At 36.3% G+C, this 18,123-nt stretch overlaps 1 protein-coding gene across 6 annotated transcripts; it reads left to right on the top strand.

The window, feature by feature from the left end:
* Nucleotides 1-302: 302 nt before the first annotated feature.
* LOC103978982 (nodulin homeobox) lies at nt 303-17,940 on the top strand. Of its 6 annotated transcripts, none has more exons than XM_065143530.1 (19): nt 309-460; nt 534-783; nt 2,760-2,885; nt 2,966-3,121; nt 7,690-7,773; nt 7,865-7,990; nt 9,049-9,273; nt 9,654-9,785; nt 9,881-9,976; nt 10,050-10,211; nt 10,283-10,598; nt 10,706-10,828; nt 10,927-10,996; nt 15,596-15,656; nt 15,793-15,906; nt 16,004-16,289; nt 16,390-16,559; nt 16,659-16,693; nt 17,048-17,940. In XM_065143530.1, the coding sequence occupies exons 2-19, from the start codon at nt 733-735 to the stop codon at nt 17,613-17,615; spliced, it is 2,901 nt and encodes a 966-aa protein (XP_064999602.1). In that variant the 5' UTR covers nt 309-460; nt 534-732; the 3' UTR covers nt 17,616-17,940. The 6 variants fall into 6 exon arrangements, with proteins under 6 accessions (XP_009393242.2, XP_064999602.1, XP_009393240.2 ...); XM_009394965.3 differs by having other exon boundaries at nt 310-460; nt 534-712; nt 16,387-16,559; XM_009394967.3 differs by lacking the exon at nt 534-783 and having other exon boundaries at nt 303-460; nt 16,387-16,559.
* Nucleotides 17,941-18,123: the final 183 nt, after the last annotated feature.

Raw genomic sequence — 18,123 nt, 5'->3', positions numbered from 1 at the left:
ATTCTATTATATGTGTTATGTAAATTAGCAGATTTATTACCAGTATTTTTATTTATCTGGATATATAATAATAATAATAATAATAAATAAAAATAAAATAAAATAAATAAAAATAAAATACCAAATATCCTCTTTTTCAGAAATATATAAAGAACTTAGAGGGAAAATAGGGGCAATTAAACTTCTGATTCATATGTAGCCCAGCCGGGCCGGTTCAGACGACGCAGGTTCAATTAAAATGGTTCAACCCAACTGTTAACCAAATCACAATCTCTAACCCGACCCACACTGGCTTGAGTTCAATTAGAGCAAACGGGGGCTCTAAAAGCCCTAACTCTCAACTGGACGGGGATAGAACGCTCCCCCAAATCTCTGCCCGACGTGTCTATGTCCTGACCATCTCCACCGGCCCTGAGCAGATCTGGACAGTCAACCGCGGCGGCTCTTCTCCGGCCTCCAGGTACCTCTCCTTCCCTCTCCGTGTGTTTCCGTGCCCTTCATCGGTGGTTCTGTTGTTCCCTTTTGTTTTATAGGTTTCGGTGATCTGTAATCGTAATCTGTTTGATGAATGGGATGGGCTAGCTTCTTGGTTTGGGGATTTTGAAGGGTTCCTTATCTGCCTCTCTGAGCGCATCAGCTCCTAGGATTCCCGTGGTTCAATTACTTGATATGTATCTGACTACATATGGAGACTGATCTTTGTTATGTAAAGGTTTCATATCTTGAACTTTTATGGTGTTTGTAACTTGTGAAAAGGCGGTGTGTCCCCAACACAGATTGCTGGTGCATATCACATACTTATTACGTGTCATTTTTAAACCCATTTCAATGATGAACAATAATAGAGACAGCATTTACATCGTGCATATGGTTAATTATTTCTCCAAAACTTATTTGTTGTCCTCTTGGGTGTAGCTGGTGAACTTTGTGGAATGATGGCTTTTTAGTAAATTTCGTAATATCAACCTTCCTTTTTTTTCTTTGTTAGAGAAAAATGGTGCATATCTTTTTATTCTTTTTGGTTTATCATGCTTACTTATTAATTTGATTGATGCTTCTAAGGTTCCAATATCTTTTGCTTTTACTTTGACATTTCAGAATGATATATCATATTTCTTTTGTCCAATTTTAGTAATTGCATTATACATTAAATCATTCTTACGTTAGGTGCCACATATGTTAATTGTTGCAGTAGTATTTTTCCACGAAATCAACTCTTATCTACATGGAATGCTAATTAATGCTCAAAAGGCCTATAATTATACATATAAAGATCCTAGGCCACACGATAAAACCTTGATCTCTCCGTTACAATTTTTTTGTCCTATTCTATGATTCTTTTAGACTTTCTATCATGAATTGTCATATTGTACTGACCATGCATATTGGTCCTTGACCCAGACCAATATGTACCTACTAATATCGGTGTATCAACATATAGTACTTGGTGCGCACTGAGGACTCAAAGAGGAAGGAGGGTGGAAGAGGAAGGAAGATGAGGAGATGATGAAGTTGGAAGTAGTAGGAGGAAGGAATAGATGATGGTGGAGGAAAAAGGAGGAAGAAGGAGGAAGGAAGAGGAAGGAAGATGAGATGTAGGAAGAGGAAGGAGGAGGAGGAAGAGGAAGGAAGATGAGATGTAGGAAGAGGAAGGAGGAGGAGGAAGAGGAATGGAGAAGAGGTGGTAGTGGTGGAAGAATAAGCACGAAGAAGAGGAGACAGTGGAGGGTGAGGAGGAAGAGAAAGTAGGATGAGGAAGTGGAAGCGGTGGAGGAAGAGGAAGGAAGAAGAGGAGACGGTAGGGGAAGAGGAAGAGGTCAAAAGAGGAGGAAGAAGGAAGAAGAGTAGTAGGACAAAGAGGAGGAGGAAAAGACGAGGAGGAAGTGTGCTCGAAATCAATGGCGGGCAGCAATGGGGCCAACAGTGGCTCACAGGCTTTGTGTGTACAGAGAAGAGGGTTCGCGAACAAGAACCCTAAACTAGATGAGTGAATAGTTTTTTTCTTTTTTTAATAGGTCAGACCAGACCATCTGAAATGGTGGCAGTCTGCATACCTAGTTCATGTCCAGGCTGATATGTACTACCTGTTTCATATTGGTCCAAGCGAAACCGTAGTCTATGCTTTCTACGTTATTAATTACTAACTGTGGTTTTGGTTTCCTTGTTTTCTTTGTGCATGTGGTACTACTTTTGCTAACATTTGTATTTCACCTGACAACCAATCCTTGTCATTGTATTATGTAACTGGGAACCAACATTCATTAAAGTCCAATCTGTGTTACAGCACCACACTTAGAACAGTTTTGAAAAGTTAAATTAACGAAAGTCATTCAATTAATGTCATAATGTGGAAAATTCTTAACTGGAGATCCTTTAGTAGACCTAGTTATAATGGATTGCATAGTTTCAGCTATGAATTGAACCCACTCCATCTCCACTGCTTTGGGAGTCATCACTGCTGCAATTTCTTGCTGAAACACCAACAAATATCATAACTTTAATTTTCCCACTTTTTGTTTGGTGATAGGACAATGATGTACAAGTGTTAGTATGATAAGGATCATAATGATCAAGGCAGGTTATTTTCCTTGTGATTTGTATTTACCTTTGATGTGATTGTTTTTCCATGAAAATGAAATTGAATATATGTGTTCTTTTCTGACCTCAGGATCATCTTGTTAACATGATGTGTGTAATTTATCTGATGCTTACAGCTGTTTTTTCAGTTACCTTCTTAAATCTCATTTTCATCTTGACAGATGATTGACATAATTTCAGCCGTTGGCGAGTTAAATGGTCTTTCTTCTCAAGACTTGAACAAGTTGTTGAAAGATTCCGAGAACTTCACCATACAATGCAAGACAGAACAAGGGTCCTTGAAGCAGGCAAATTTCTACTCGCTACAGTTTTACTAGAACTAAAACTAGTTTCTGGTTACTACTTTCTAATTTTGTTTCCTTTTCAGATCAATGTGGAAAAACTTGCGGCTTCTCTCCCTTTGCACCTTATTGCGACACTGCTATCACCTGATAGGGATATGCGCATGGGACATGTGCTTCGTGGCATTCGCCTTTTGTATACACTGTCTGATTTAGCTACACGCCATGCCAGACTGGAGCAGGTTTTTATCTCATTAAATTCTCTATCTATTTTATCATAACAAAGAAACAAATGAATAATAAAGAATACCACACGATTTCTTTTCATTTGGTTCTTTTTTGCTTGCTTCATATTTCAAGATTGTACTACATGTTCTAATTATACTGAATAATTATTTGACCTATGGTAGTCTATGAACAATTAGTTGGAATTTTGTGTATTTATTACCAAGGATGAAAATCATGGCACATATCTCATCTTTGGAGTAATCTGAAAGGGTAATTTCTGGGCATGTACCCATGGTTTGCAGAATTTAAATATAAAAAAGGAACATCTACAGTCACCAGCATCTTGCCACAATCTTTATGACAGTTTCCATATTCCATGCTTGGAAATTATAAGTGCTATCTATTATATCTTTGTTTGTTCTACTAAATACAATAAGGGATGTAAGTAGAAACTATTTTAGTCTTGATATCTGTAAAAATTCCCATAACTACAATCTGTTGCACATACTTTTGTTACTGCAATTATGTCACATGTTCCATAGATATCCGGATATTGATAACTGAGGTTAGATATTTGGATGGCAGTCTGTGGTTCACTAGTTGATCTGTCACTGACCTTGTGTTGATGAGATAATTTGTGCAATACTCTCATTTGCAAACCTGCAAAATTAAGTCAGCTGTCTTGACACTCTCAAAGGCAAAGTGCCTTAGCCACTTGTGCAAAATGCACAACTTTGGTACACAAAGGGAGGACACACACAATTGCATGAAAACTTGGATTTTATTGCTCAAATGGGAAGCTTACTATATACTACAATTACAGTGGTGTTGCAAGGGTCCAAGAGAAGAAAAGGGGAATACTTGTCATCCAAAATTTCACACCCATGTGAATTAGCCTGCTTAATCATCAAAAGCTCCACAACCTTTGTTGGGACTGGCTCTACATGTGTGCGGAGTTTTTGGTTGATAGTTTTTTTTTTGCCTACTCTTGGTACCCTTGCCTGCCCTTGTCAATAATGTTCCTCCATCTTCAGTGCAACTTGTATGATTTTCTGTTGTCCACCAAAATATGTTTTCTAATGATTAAGGTACTTTGCCCTTGTGATCATACAAGTAGGCTAACTTCTTTGGCATGAATTATTTAGATAACGTTAAATATGTGATGGTTAAGTCCATATGATAATGACATCGATTGAACATAGCTGGAATTAGTACTGAAGCATCAACTGGGTTGGGGTGGATCTGAAATAGGTATTTAACGTAGATAAACATTTTTATCATGGTTCGCTGTGTCGACCTGTATCGGGTGGTATGAGTGGTACGTAACGGTCCAACAGGGGACAAGGACACGGAGCACCCTATATCGGGCAATTTATTACAAGATACCTCGTATCGCTTGATACAGAGTTTGTACTAGTTGAAATGGTCAAAATCCAACCGTTACCAACTTGTATCGGTTGAAATGGTCGAAATCCAACTGTTATCGATTTGTACCGGTTGGTAACGTCGGATTCGATCGATACCAATCAATGGTTCGGATTTGTTGAATTCAAACGGTTTGAACTAGATCTAAGGGCTTTTAAACCCTTTTCACCCCCTCATTCTCTCTTTCACTCTCTAAATCACTTTACCACCATCAACCTCCTCTTGCCCGATGGTAAGCCTTCTGACCCCAACTTTGCCTCCGTAAGTTGAGTCGCCTTGGTTTATCTGTCAAATGCCTCGCCGAGATAAGGTGCATGTGCCTTGAAGCTTTATTCGACTTTGGCACAATGCAATATGAGTCCGCTCCATCAGAATGAGGGACCCATAGAACGACATGATCTCACTCTTGCTTCTGCAAGAGTTTATATCCTTGATCTCTGTCCAAAGAAAATTTATGCTTTCGCTCTATGTTTTGTCTTTTATGCCGACTTCTTTCATGCGGTTTGGCCACTTCGCCAAGTTCCACCCAAGTTGCTCTGCTCCTCGGTTTGCATTGAGTTGATGGTAGCCCTTATGCCTATCATTCACAGGTTAGCCCTTCGTTGAGTCCGATCTCTACATCAACTCTAAGTGTGTATTTGTTTGGTGCTGCCTAGGATTGCTCTCCACTTGACCTCACGATACGTCCATCAACGCATTACCTCGTGCAAGATTATACGATAACTCCTTGCTGCTCGCTTGGTCCGTTGAGTTTTATGGAGCTATCATTTTGAGGTACCCCTCAACACATGTAGTCCGTTGCACATGAGTCTCCCTTTGGAGAATTGAGACTTGTTCCTCCCGATATCTGTTCTATTGGAGCAACTTTTCTCTTCGCATCCTTCCCTCTGAAAGTTTTGGAAACCACTATCCCCTTGGATTACTCTGCCTTGTTGAACAAACTATGTATTGTTTCGTCATCATGAACCGACTTGCTAGATTACGACTCTTCGCCAATACAACCCTTGCTACGCCCCTCAAGGCCTACCAACATGCTAAACTTATTGCACACTTTAGCCTCCTACGGATGTATCCTTTTTATGCTGAAGAGAAAGTTTCAATACCTCGTGGTGTCGAGTTTCGGTCGCCTTGGGATGGCCATGGACAGTCTATCGTCTGCATACAAGCCCTTGTATGTGTATCGAATTCTTCTATCACTAAATATTTTCACATCTATAACATTGTTTTTAATATCCTTATCAGTAACAATTCTTACACCATTTCTTTGTTTAACTTTTTCAAAATACTAAATTTTAAATCTGGCATTATCAATCTCTCTAGATTTTTCCCCTATCTACTTAAGTCTCTTGTAAGTAAATAATATTTATTCCTCTTCTGATCATAGTGTTTGCCAATTTTAATCCTTTCCCTAAAAGTCTTCCTGTATTCCAAGTTGCTAACTGAACCCTTTGTTCTTGGACTAACTTCTTTACTCCTATTGGTCGAACCCTTGTTTACTTGACACCATATCTGAGCGCCGATGTGATGGGCCGCTTTCGGGCGACCTTCTAGCCCATGGTTTGCAATTCGGGACACCTAGGTGTGAATGTGCCTCGTGCCACTTTCGGGTGACGACCTAGCTTTATATTGACATCGGTTAATGTAACACCTTGATTAGTCCCACATCGGAGGTGGACAAAACTAAGATTGGCTTATAAGGGTTCGATGGGTGTACTGTCATCAACTTTAGCTTAAGTATTCTGACCAGTGGTTTAGATCAAACGAAGTTGATAGGCTTGACATTTGGTATCAGAGTTGACCTAGTATTGAGACATGGTGAGGGGGCTCGAGTAGGAAAGAGCTACTTGTGAATAGAGTCAGAGGACTCATCACAGTGTTGAGCCACCTTGGGTGACGTCTCACATGCACCATGCTAGGGTTTGATCTAGATTATATTGGGTCTTGTCGAGAACGTCAAGTCCTTAAGTGAGGGAGATTATAACATCCCGATTAGTCCCATATCGGAAGTGGGTAAGACTAAGATTGGCTTATAAGGGTCTGATGAGTGTACTACTACCATCAGCTTCAACTTAAGTATTTTGACAAGTGGTTTAGGTCAAACGAAGTTGATACGTCAATTGTCCCATCAGGCCAGGTCGTGATAGTTAAGATCTAGGTTCATGTGATCTGGCATAATTTTACGTTGGTTGTCAGTGACCTAATGCAACCCTCCATCTTTTTCATCTAAGCTTGGGCCCGACATTGGCGGTTTTACGCTGCTAACGAAAAATGCCCTTTACAAAGGTGGTCTTATTGATAAACCAAGAGTGTTATTTGTTTTCTATGGAAGGTGAAACATAAAGAAAGTTATTATTAGAGTGGAACTTCATTAAACAAGGTGCATCTGTTCTCCAAATTTCTAAATGCAAACCACCTTTCCAGACTCTTTTTAAGCCTTGGTGACAGACAATAGATGAGAAGGAACAACAATTCTTTGAACAACACTTACGAGTTACGACAAAGGCCCACATTACTTTTTGAACTTTAAGTTGAAGTATTAATTAACAATGATTTTTGAAAAATTCAATAAAATCTTCTGATTTATGAGATTAATCATTGAAAGCATAGAATTGCAAGATCATATAAACCAGATGTGGAGAGTAAGCTGAGGGGAATGAGAAGAATCTGGCCATACAGTATTCACCAAATATTACCGATGAACAACTATGAAGCAATATTCAGTAATATAGTGAAAGAACATTAAGTAGTTATTCCATGCAGACCTGCTATCGTGACACAAATGGTATAGTGGTTGGACTTGTTCATTTGAATGATTCTGCAAGTGATTTACTCCATTGGCTCTGTAGTAATATTCCATGCATATGGCACCTACACCTGAGTTTCTGCAGGTATACTTACTGTATACAGTGAACTACAGTTTACTTTTTTAGACCCTGTCTAGCCAGAAACTTTTGTCACCCAAAAAGTAGTAAGTTTTTGCACTGTTTATGTGGATTACTATTATTTTCTGTCACCAATAGATTCTTTGTAATATCATACTTTTACTGATTATTGATGCTTCTTTACTTCCTTTTATCGATCTTTTCACCAGTGATATACCAATGATTATGTTCATTATAATGGGTGTAGCTTTTAATACTTTATCCCATCTCTCCAGATTCTGCTTGATGATGTAAAACTATCTGAACAGATAATGGATCTGGTACTCTATATGTTGATTGTTCTTGCATGCCGCAAGCAGGTGAAACTTTCTCTAATCACCTACCACGGACCAGTTAATTTTCTTACAGTTGAGATATAAAAAATCTCTAATATTGTGGTTTATCATTCAGGATAATCATATTGGGTCTTCTCCTGTTCTGCACTCAACACTTGTTGCTTGCAGCCTTCATATTTTGACAAGTTATCTTTCATCTCAGTGGCATGATCTTGTGCATGTTCTTCTTGCGCATCCTAAGGTAGAACGTGATATTGTGTGTATAGATTTTATAGATGCTATTATTTGTTTGTCCTTAGTTTATGCAGGACTTAGCCAATGAAGATTATCTTGCAATACCAGTATTCTTTTATTTCGACAAGTGAAATTTGTCATCCATTGGCCTGCAAAGTAAAGACTACCCTCTTGACTTGCATGGATTGTTTCTTCTACCATCTTTTTTTTGTATAAATTGAGAAAGTTTTGTATCATGAGGGATACTACTTGAATCGCACTGAAGGAAATTGAGGGCGATAAGTGGGCCGTCTTCTCATTTCTGTTGCTGTAATTCATGGACTGTTAGGGCTTGACTTAGGTACCTTAATACTCCAAAGAGGTGTGTTTGCCGAGAGGGATCAATATGTATGAGGAGACATACTATTTGAAGAGCGTGAGAGGAACCACCTTTCTGAATCCATTTGCGAAGGACATATATATTTGCTAGTGTTATAGCCTTATGAGTGATTAGTGGCTTTGTATGCATCTAAATGGTCAAAGAATGAATTTAAAAGAAAATTGGGTTGCTGCAATTTGCGGAACAGACTGTTTAGCCTAAAAGGAGAAAGATAATACATGAAAATACAAGATATAAATGAAGAGGAAAGGGAAAACAAAAAAAACATAAGAAAACGAGAAAAGAGTGGATAACTACAACCAAAGAACTAGACAATGGTAGTGATGTAGTTGCAATGAAGTGTGTAAACTGCAAGAGGTGTTGTGACATGAACAAATTAGAAGATACTGCTAATATTCAGATTGATAGGATTTTATAACACTTAGGTTGACAGAGGATTATTGCCCAATAATCTTTGTTGTTCCAGTTGTAATTTTGAACTTTATGGATATTTTGCTAGCCAATGGTTCATTTTATTGGTTGTGGTAGAGCTTCATTATTTTCTCTATATTACCATGCCCCAGAGTTGTGCAGTTATTTCATTGTCCATCTGATGTCTCTGCCCACTTTTTTCATTTTATATTCGTCTATCTTTGTTTAATTTATTTCATTTGTTGCTTTTCCATTAAATTAGTATTCATTTTCAGGTAGACATATTTATGGATGCAGCTTTTGATGCTGTGCATGAAGACATCAGGATTCTAGGAATCAAGCTACAACTGTTCAACAGTGAATTATTGAGCAACAAGTCTAATCTTCCTGCAGCTGAACGAACAGCTCATTACATCTGTCAGCAATGTGAGGCTTCCTTGCAATTTCTTCTGTCCTTGTGCCATCAAAAACCGTTCCGAGACCGCCTTCTAAGGAACAAGGTTGTCTATTCTAGGAGGTGCATACTTTTTATGCAACATTTTCTCCAATGCAGTCTATTTGTAGAATATATTCCATATATAAGCATTCCAAATAGTGCTAAGATATTGACCATCCAACCATTGTTCCCTTGCTATCAAAGGATGTGATAAGAGTGGCTTAGTGTTACCTTCTAGCTCTCTGCCAGTAAAGATTACTCGAGTGTTGCACGCTTGCTGACTAAAGAATTGAATCCTTCACACTGGATCAACTTACAAAGTGACCTTTGACTTTTTTCATAATACACAACTATTTTCTTCTTTTTTCTTTTGCTTTTTACCTCTACTATTCAAGTGTGAAGCCATTTCATAAGGAATTACTGAAGTATCTAGTGGCAGAGCAGGAATTGTGTAAACATGGTGGCATACTTTCGCTGGCTTATTCTATCTTGAAGTTAAACATTTCACATTGTTTTAAGAATTCCTTCGACTTTGTGGCTGCTGTATCTAGGCTGAAGGCCAAAATTCTGTCTATTGTAAGTCTAGACCAACCACATTCTCTCCTCTAATTTTAATCTTAGATGAGTATTAAATTTAAATTAATTCTCATTATTAGTTACACTATGTGCAGTTGTTGCAGCTTTGTGAAGCAGAGAGTATTTCTTATCTCGATGAAGTTGCTGATTCTCCAAAAAGCATGCACCTAGCAAAATCAGTTGCAATAGAGGTTAGTTTTGTGAAATGATTTTTTATTTCTCCTGAATTCGATCTATTCCTGATTGATTGGTATGTCTTGATAGTTTCTTGAGATACTGAGGATTGCATTTAGAAGTGAAGTTAGGCTACTTGGTGATACACAGTACAAGAGTAACCCAATGGGCCTGCTGCTTCTTAATGCGTTGCGTTTAGCTGACATATTTTCGGATGATTCAAATTTCCGATCATTCTTTATGTCTAAAAGTGTAAGACTTTGTACTTTTATTTTCCTTTTGTTATAGAAACTGCCTTGTGACAAATTTGTTCACTTTTCCAGATTCCAGTTCTTGCTGAAATTTTAGCAGTTCCCCATGAAAATTTTTCATTAAACTGGTGCTCTTCAAATATACCAGTGACAGAGGAAGATGTGAATATTGAATATGATCCATTTAATGCAGCTGGCATGGCATTGGGTTCTCTTAATGATGCCAGTGAGAGTGTTCATTCAGCAGCTTTTCTGCTGCCTGAAACTAATTCCACATGTCCTATTAATTTCAGTGGCATGCCATCAGCTACATATGCTCAGCAGAGAACGTCATGTTTGGTCAAAATAATAGCAAACCTGCATGTTTTTGTTCCCAATATATGTGAAGGTTGTATTTTGAACCGTAGTTTTTTACAAAATTTATATTTTGATTATAGTAGTAGATAAAATATCTAAAGTTCATGTAAACCAAGTTCTTTTCTATTATAAAAACAGAAGAAGAAAGAGATCTTTTTCTCAACAATTTCCACAAGTATTTGGTTATGAAGAGCCCAGAATCATCTGGAGATCACTCTAGTTTTGACATGCAGAAGGCTGCAACAGTCTGTAAAAACTTAAGTAACTATGTTTTCTTATGCTTTTATTTTGTTCTTCCAAAGATAGCTTGCTTAGTTAAGTACTCTCTGAACCCCTTTAATCATTCATGTCAATCTCAGGTTCACTTTCCCAGTATGCTATCTCTTTGACGCCAAATTTTTTGATTGATGATGATGTACACCTCCTAAGGTAATTGAAATTTGTGTTTATGTCTTTCTTTTTTCAACAGAAAGGGAAACAATCTGGGCTACTGAATTGATGTGTAAAAAAAAAAATCATCAATGTGAGACCTAAAAAATTGTCCACTTATGAATTAGATATCTTTTTGACTGCATGCCCTTATTGTTTTACCAATCTTGCTGTGGACCTGTTTCAATTTGTACATACTAGACATCATTTGATAGTGTTAGCATAATTGTTTGTCTAGATGAGAATAAATATGCTCAACCTTCTATTAGGAGGATCTCTGCCTTTAAATTAGAGAACATTTCCTCATTTTAACAGCTCGTAAATTGAGCACATGTTTTAGTTCATTGCAATTTGGACTTGGTTTCTATATCATGATTACTTTCTGTATTCATGCTTGTGCTGATTTTACCATTTTTTCTTCTCTGATTTGATTTTGTACAGGCTGAAATGTAGTACACTGTACACATACTAAAAGGCTCTTTCCTTTCAATCTCTCTCAACTTGTTTTGTGTGAGCAGTACCATTGTGTGCTGAACACCATGAGACTTGCCTAGATGAAGGCCCACCGAAAATGGCTGGTGGCATTTATATATGTGGCACTTTACCCTGGTTTCTCACTATGAATTTAAATTTATTTCTTCCTTTTTTGGTAAATTATCCAAATGCTTAACTTTGGGATATAAGTTTTTTTTTGTCCTTTTGTTCTTTTTCTTGCAACACTGCCAATGCCGGTCCTAAGCTTGGATGAAAAAGGTGGAGGTTTGCGTTAGGTCACCGACAACCAACGTAAAACTATGTCAAATCTCATGAATATGGATCTTAACCGATTTCATTATAGAGCAGGTCGTCACTCGGAAGTGATGCGAGACATCTTAACTACCTAAGTGTCTTGAATTGCAAATGGTGGGTTAGGAGTTCGTCCGGAAGCGACCCATCACATCAGTGCTTGAATGTGATGCCAAGTAAGCAAGAGTTATCTCATTGTTTTGGACCAATGGGAGTAAAGAAGTTAGTACAAGATCGGAGGGTCAGATTAGCAAGTTAGAATATAGGAACACTTTTAGGGAAAGGATTAGAATTGGTAGACACTATCATCAGAAGAAGAATTAATATTATTTGCTTACAAGAGACTAAGTAGGTAGGGGTAAAATTAGAGAGATTAATAGTTCTGGATTTAAAATTTGATATACTGAAAAAGTTAAACACAAAAATTGTGTAGGAATTATTGTTGATAAGGAACTTAAGAACAATATTGTAGATGTAAAATATTTGGAGATATAATTATAATTCTAAAATTTGTGAAAGGATAAGATGTTTGAATGTCGTTAGTGTTTATGCCTCCCAAACCAAAAGAGAATTTTGGGAAAGCTTAGATAATATCATTTAAGGAATATGTATAATCGAAAAACTTATAATTGAAGGATATTTGAATGATTATGTAGGAAAAACATATTTTTAATCTAAAGGGGTGCATGGGGGCTTTAGTTATGGGGAGAGAAATGAAGATGTTGGTATAGTTTTACAACTTTGTATAATCTTATAATTGTAAATACTCATTTTAAGAAAGGATAAACATTTGATTATTTATAAGAGTGGTCACAACTCACAACTGTAGTCAAATAAACTTTTTTCTCATTAGAAAGGTAGGAAAAGTTATTTGTAAGAATTGTAAAATTATAAATGACGAAAGTTTGACAAATCAACATACGTTGATAGTATTAGATATTTAATGTAGAGAATGAAAAAGGAAAAAGATAATAGAAAATTTTACTAGGACTAGATGGTGGAATTTTAAAGATGATAATATAGAGACTTTTAAAAATTGGATGGAAAAAAAGACGACTTGGAACTTAAATGAGGATAATATTAATATTATTTGGACTACGATGGCTAATATGATTAGGAGCTTAAACAAGATAATTCTTGGTGAAACTAAAAATAGAAGTGTAACATTAAAAAAGAGTTAGTGGTGGTGCAAGGAAGTTCAAAAATAATTTTTACTAAAAGATCATGGTTTAAAGATTGGTAAAATTGTAAAAATAAGAAAAAAATTAAAAGCTATAAAGAATCTAAAAAGTAGTTAAAAAAAAATTAGTATGGCAATATATAAAACTTATTATAATTTTTATAATAAATTAGGTACTAAAGATTATAAAAAAGATATATATCTAATTGCTAAAGCTAAGCAAAGAAAGTGTAAGAATTTTGGTAATATTAGATGCGTTAAAAGCGAAGATCAAAGGATACTTTTTAATGATAATGAGATTAAGAAAAGATGATAAAAATATTTTTATAAATTATTTAATGAATATTCACATGACTTAGATTTAATGAAAAATAATAATGGTAGATTTAATAATCATATAAATGTTTGTAAAATTAGAGTTAGTGAAATAAAAGACGTATAAAAGAAGATGAAAATAGCCGAGGGTGTGGGACCTAATTTTATCCCTATTGAGGCTTGGAAAAGTTTAGGGGACAAGGGAGTAGTTTGATTAATTAGCTTATTTAACAAGACCATGAGATTTAGAAAGATACCTAATGAATGGAGAAAGAATATTTTAATGTTAATTTACAAGAATAAGAGTGACATACAAAATTGTTTAAATTATAGAGAAATAAAAAACATGAGCTATACTATAAAACTTTGGGAAAGAGTTATTGAATTTAGGATAAGGCTTGAAAGAAATATATTTAAAAATCAATTTGATTTTATACTTGAAAGATCAACCATAGAATCTATTCATTTATTAAGACAATTAATGGAAAAGTATAGGAAGAAAAAGAAAGATTTATATGTGGTTTTTATTGATTTAGAGAAAACCTATGACAGAGTTCCTAGAGATCCATCATGGTGGGTTTTAGAAAAGAAAAAAAGTGTATCCACTAATTATATTGATGTTATTAAAGATATGCATGATAATATAGTTACTAGTGTTAGAACTACAAGGAGTGTGTCTAGTGAGTTTTCTATTAGCATAGAATTACATTAATGATTTACATTAAGTCCTTATCTTTTTATATTGATAATGGATGAACTTACAAGTCACGTACGTGATAGACTTCTCTGGTGCATGTTATTTTTTAATGATATTGTCTTATTTGATGATAGCCTAAGTGGAATTTATTATAAACTTGAGCTATGCAGGTAATCCCTACAAACTAAAGGTTTTAGATTAAGTAGGACTAAAATTGAATATATGTGGTACAATTTTAGTAATTTTAGGAATAAATAGAAGAAAATAGTTAAGTTGGATGGACAAGAAGTCTCTTTAAGTAAAAACTTTAGGTATCTTGGATCAAGTATTCAACAAGATATAAAGATCGATGAAGATATTATTCATCGAGTAAAAATAGAATGGTTAAAATGACAAAGAGTATTAGGGGTCTTATGTGATCATCGGATACTTTTGAAATTAAAAGAAAAATTTTATAAGACAGTTGTGAGACCAACGATGTTTTATGGATTCGAGTTTTGGGTAGTTAAGAAACAACTTATACAAAAAGTTTGTGTTACCAAGATGAGAATGTTGAGATGAATGTGTGGAGTTATTAGGAAAGATAGAAAAAAAAAACTTATTTATGAACAATTAGGTATCGTTTCAATAGAGGATAAGATGAGACAAAATTGTTTAAGATGGCATGGACATGTGCTTAGGAGACTTCCGGATGCGGTCGGTAGAAAAGATGAAATGATTGATGTTGGTGATACGAGGAGAGATAGAGAAAGATCTAAAAATATTTTAATAGAAGTTATAAATAAAAATTTAAGTATTCTGAACTTAACTAAATATATGATTTTTTACAGATATCAATGACAACAAAAGATTCATGTAGTCGATCCCAAATAGTTGAAACTTACGACTTTGTTGTTATTGTTGTTCTTTTTCTTGCAAATTTTTGTAGTGCTTGTTCCTGTTTTTGTTGTCAACGCAGAAACAACACCTGAGCATACCTTGTGTCAGCATGGTAGTCCTGCTACACTTAAGGATGAGTAAAAGTACCAGTACTGGAAATGCAAACCTTGATCTATCCTTTGCCATTTGATGTTTAACATGACAATCTCTTTTGAAATGCTTACTACCAAATTGAGGTTAAGAAGATAGATAATTTTCTTTTGCTTGAGTCATTTTGCTACCTTTTTTCCCTCCTTGGATCATGGCACCATGATCATTTTACAGTCTTAGTACCCTCTAAATTTTCAATGATTATCGAGCACAAAGTTCATGAGGCTCAGCGGAAAAGCTTAATATATTTTCACTTGTCAGCATTGTATGTCCCTATCATGGCAATTTTAAGAAACATCAGGCCTTCTATGAAAGTTAGGGGAATCCTCATCAGAACATGCTCATTCAAGTTAGGATGCAACTTCAGGAAGTGCTTGGCTTTAAAAGGGTCTTGACACTTCGACAAAATGATTTCACATATGAACCTGCTCTCATATAGGCAGCACAGAACAATAAGGTTTTATTGAAAAACAGCACTGAGAATTTATCCAAAATTTGTAAAAAAAGTTCCATGCCTAATTTGGGATGTGTTGTGTTTTTATTGTACTAAAGCAATTCATTTTAAAGTGTTTTCTTGGTATTTTTCATACAGTAAATATGCTGATGAACTACAGAACTTAACTCATCCAGAAGTTGGAGATAGATTTATTCAGGTATAACAAACCAATTCTTTTCCTCCCACTTATTGGTTCACGTTCATTTGGTTTTGTTTCTTGCTTTCTTAGCATAGACTGTGTTACCCATTTTTACCTTGGCTACATACCTTACCTTGTTTGAGTAATTATTTAGGAAAATGTAGTCAAATTGGAAGAAGATATGAAACCTGAGTATGGGCCTCTTATGCAGCAATCTTCTCTGTACTGGACTAAATTTCCAAACTCCACTTTCAGTAGAAGCCAACAGGTAGTTTGTAGTTTTATGTTGCAAAATTAGGTAGTTCACCAGAATAATCATATCAAAGTGGCATTTCCCTGTATAGACTGAAATATATAATTAACAGGATACACAGTTTGTTTTGGGGAATGTACCATCTATTTCAAGAAAACAAGATGAAACTATTCAAGATGATGATCTAAAGCGCAACAGCAATGATGATGTTGATCTAAAATGGAGAGTTGGGGAAAATTCAAGGTGTCAAGAAGTAGAGCAGCTAAAAATTATGAACCACTCAACGACCGGCCTACCAGAGGATTTTGAGGTGAGCCATGACAGAAAGAAGAATATAATCGATCAGCCTGAATACCTGAGAAGTGGAGAGAAAGATACCAATGATTGTGATACGAAAGGTATAGAACTTGATCCCAACTAGATGGATTTTGACTCAATACCTGACAATAGGGAGTTCCCAAAGTCAGAATTTACTAAAGAAAATGTTTCTCACAGAAGATGATAAAGCAGAAAATGGCCTAAGTGAAGAGAAGCAACCAAGGAAGAGAAAGCGGAATATAATGAATGAGACGCAGGTACTCTTGATTGAGAAGGCTCTCCTGGATGAGCCTGAAATGCAAAGAAATGCAGCATCACTGCAGTCATGGGCTGATAAGCTGAGTTCACAGGCATGTACAAATGGTCACTTTTTATTTCATCTAGGTTTTAATCAATGCAAGTATTTATCAGTTTGATGTAGCCAAATATTAAGTTTTTGTTTCTTTCAGGGCTCTGAAATTACATCATCTCAGCTAAAGAACTGGTAAGAATACCATCTTTTCCAGCACTACTGTTAAAGCTACATAAAATTTTCTGTAGTAGAAGCTCTACAGTGTGTTCAACATTGCAAACTTAAGCATTTATTTTAGTGCATGAACATTCGATGTATTTTTCAATTTGTTGATCTGCTTGAATCTTTAATTCTCAACCGCTGATATCTGGATTTTCTCATTGGCATAGTTGAAAATTTTTTCTGAGCTGTAACCTCTTGGTATTCAAGGCATTATTTCTGTTGGACTAGCCCTATATCACCACCACCTGTGTCCGGGCCTCATCTCTAGGTTACTTTGTTTCAGCAAGCCATCCAATAGCATTAACAAAACATCTGTTGATGCAGGCTGAACAACAGGAAAGCCAGGCTTGCACGTGCTGCAAGAGAGGTCCGTGCCCCATCCGAAGGGGAGACCTATCCAGATAAGTCCTGTGGTCCGAGCTCTTCTCATTTTGGCGACTCCTCTGAGAGTGCCGGTGAGGAAATTTATGCTGCTCCTGCTAGAGGAAGCACCCACCAATCCATCCCCAAATCTGGTGGTATGATAACACGATCTGCTAGATGTGAGGATGTGGAGATGACTGCTCCTGATTTCGTTCGTGGAGCTCACCAGAACCGCCCTTCTATAATATCTTGTTCATTCGAACCAGGTCAGTTTGTCTCCGTAGTGGATGTGGATGGTAAATTAGTTGGCAAAGGAAAGATCATTCAGGTGGAAGGTAGGTGGCATGGCACGAGCTTAGAGGACAGCGGCACATGCGTTGTGGATGTTACGGAGCTGAAGATCGAGAAGTGGAAGGAGGTTCAACACCCATCAGAAGCAGCAGGAAGGACTTTTGAGGAGGCTGCAGCAAAGAATGGTGATATTATGAGGGTGGCCTGGGACGTAAGCAGGATCTTGGCACTGCCTTAGTTTGCAATAAAGTTGCTGTCTTGGAATTGTGTTAATTACATCTACTAAAGTCTTAATCAGGTTCAAAGAGCAGCAAAAAGCCTGTCAAGATAATTAAGTTAAGAGAATTCATTGTACTCCTATAACTCGTAACTTAGGCCAGTTTTTTCATCGGTCATCTAAATTTCACCTCTTTCTTTTCTAACCCATTGCAATATGCCTAAATTTTCAATAGAACTCAAGAGTGTGTTGTGATACAATAGTCATTATTGCTTGGTAACTGTTAGATGCAGTGGTATTATTTCTGCATGATTTAAGCTGCTTTCAAGTTTGGTACCTTTTAGAACTGCTTCGATGTATTTAAAGTTGATAGCTTCACTCAAAGTTCATCCTTAGAACTCCATGTATTTGACTCTGTTGTCATCGTTTCAATTACATTACATACGCATCAGCCAGGCTTGCAGTCAATGAATTCGTCACAAATAAGGAGTTTGTTCCCTGACCTTTTCGTTGCGGAGAAAACCGATAA

Source organism: Musa acuminata, chromosome BXJ3-3 (assembly GCF_036884655.1).
Source record: "Musa acuminata AAA Group cultivar baxijiao chromosome BXJ3-3, Cavendish_Baxijiao_AAA, whole genome shotgun sequence".
Classification (NCBI taxonomy): Eukaryota; Viridiplantae; Streptophyta; class Magnoliopsida; order Zingiberales; family Musaceae; genus Musa; species Musa acuminata.
Note: the sequence above shows the minus strand (reverse complement) of the source record. Positions and strands in the feature narration are given on the sequence as shown.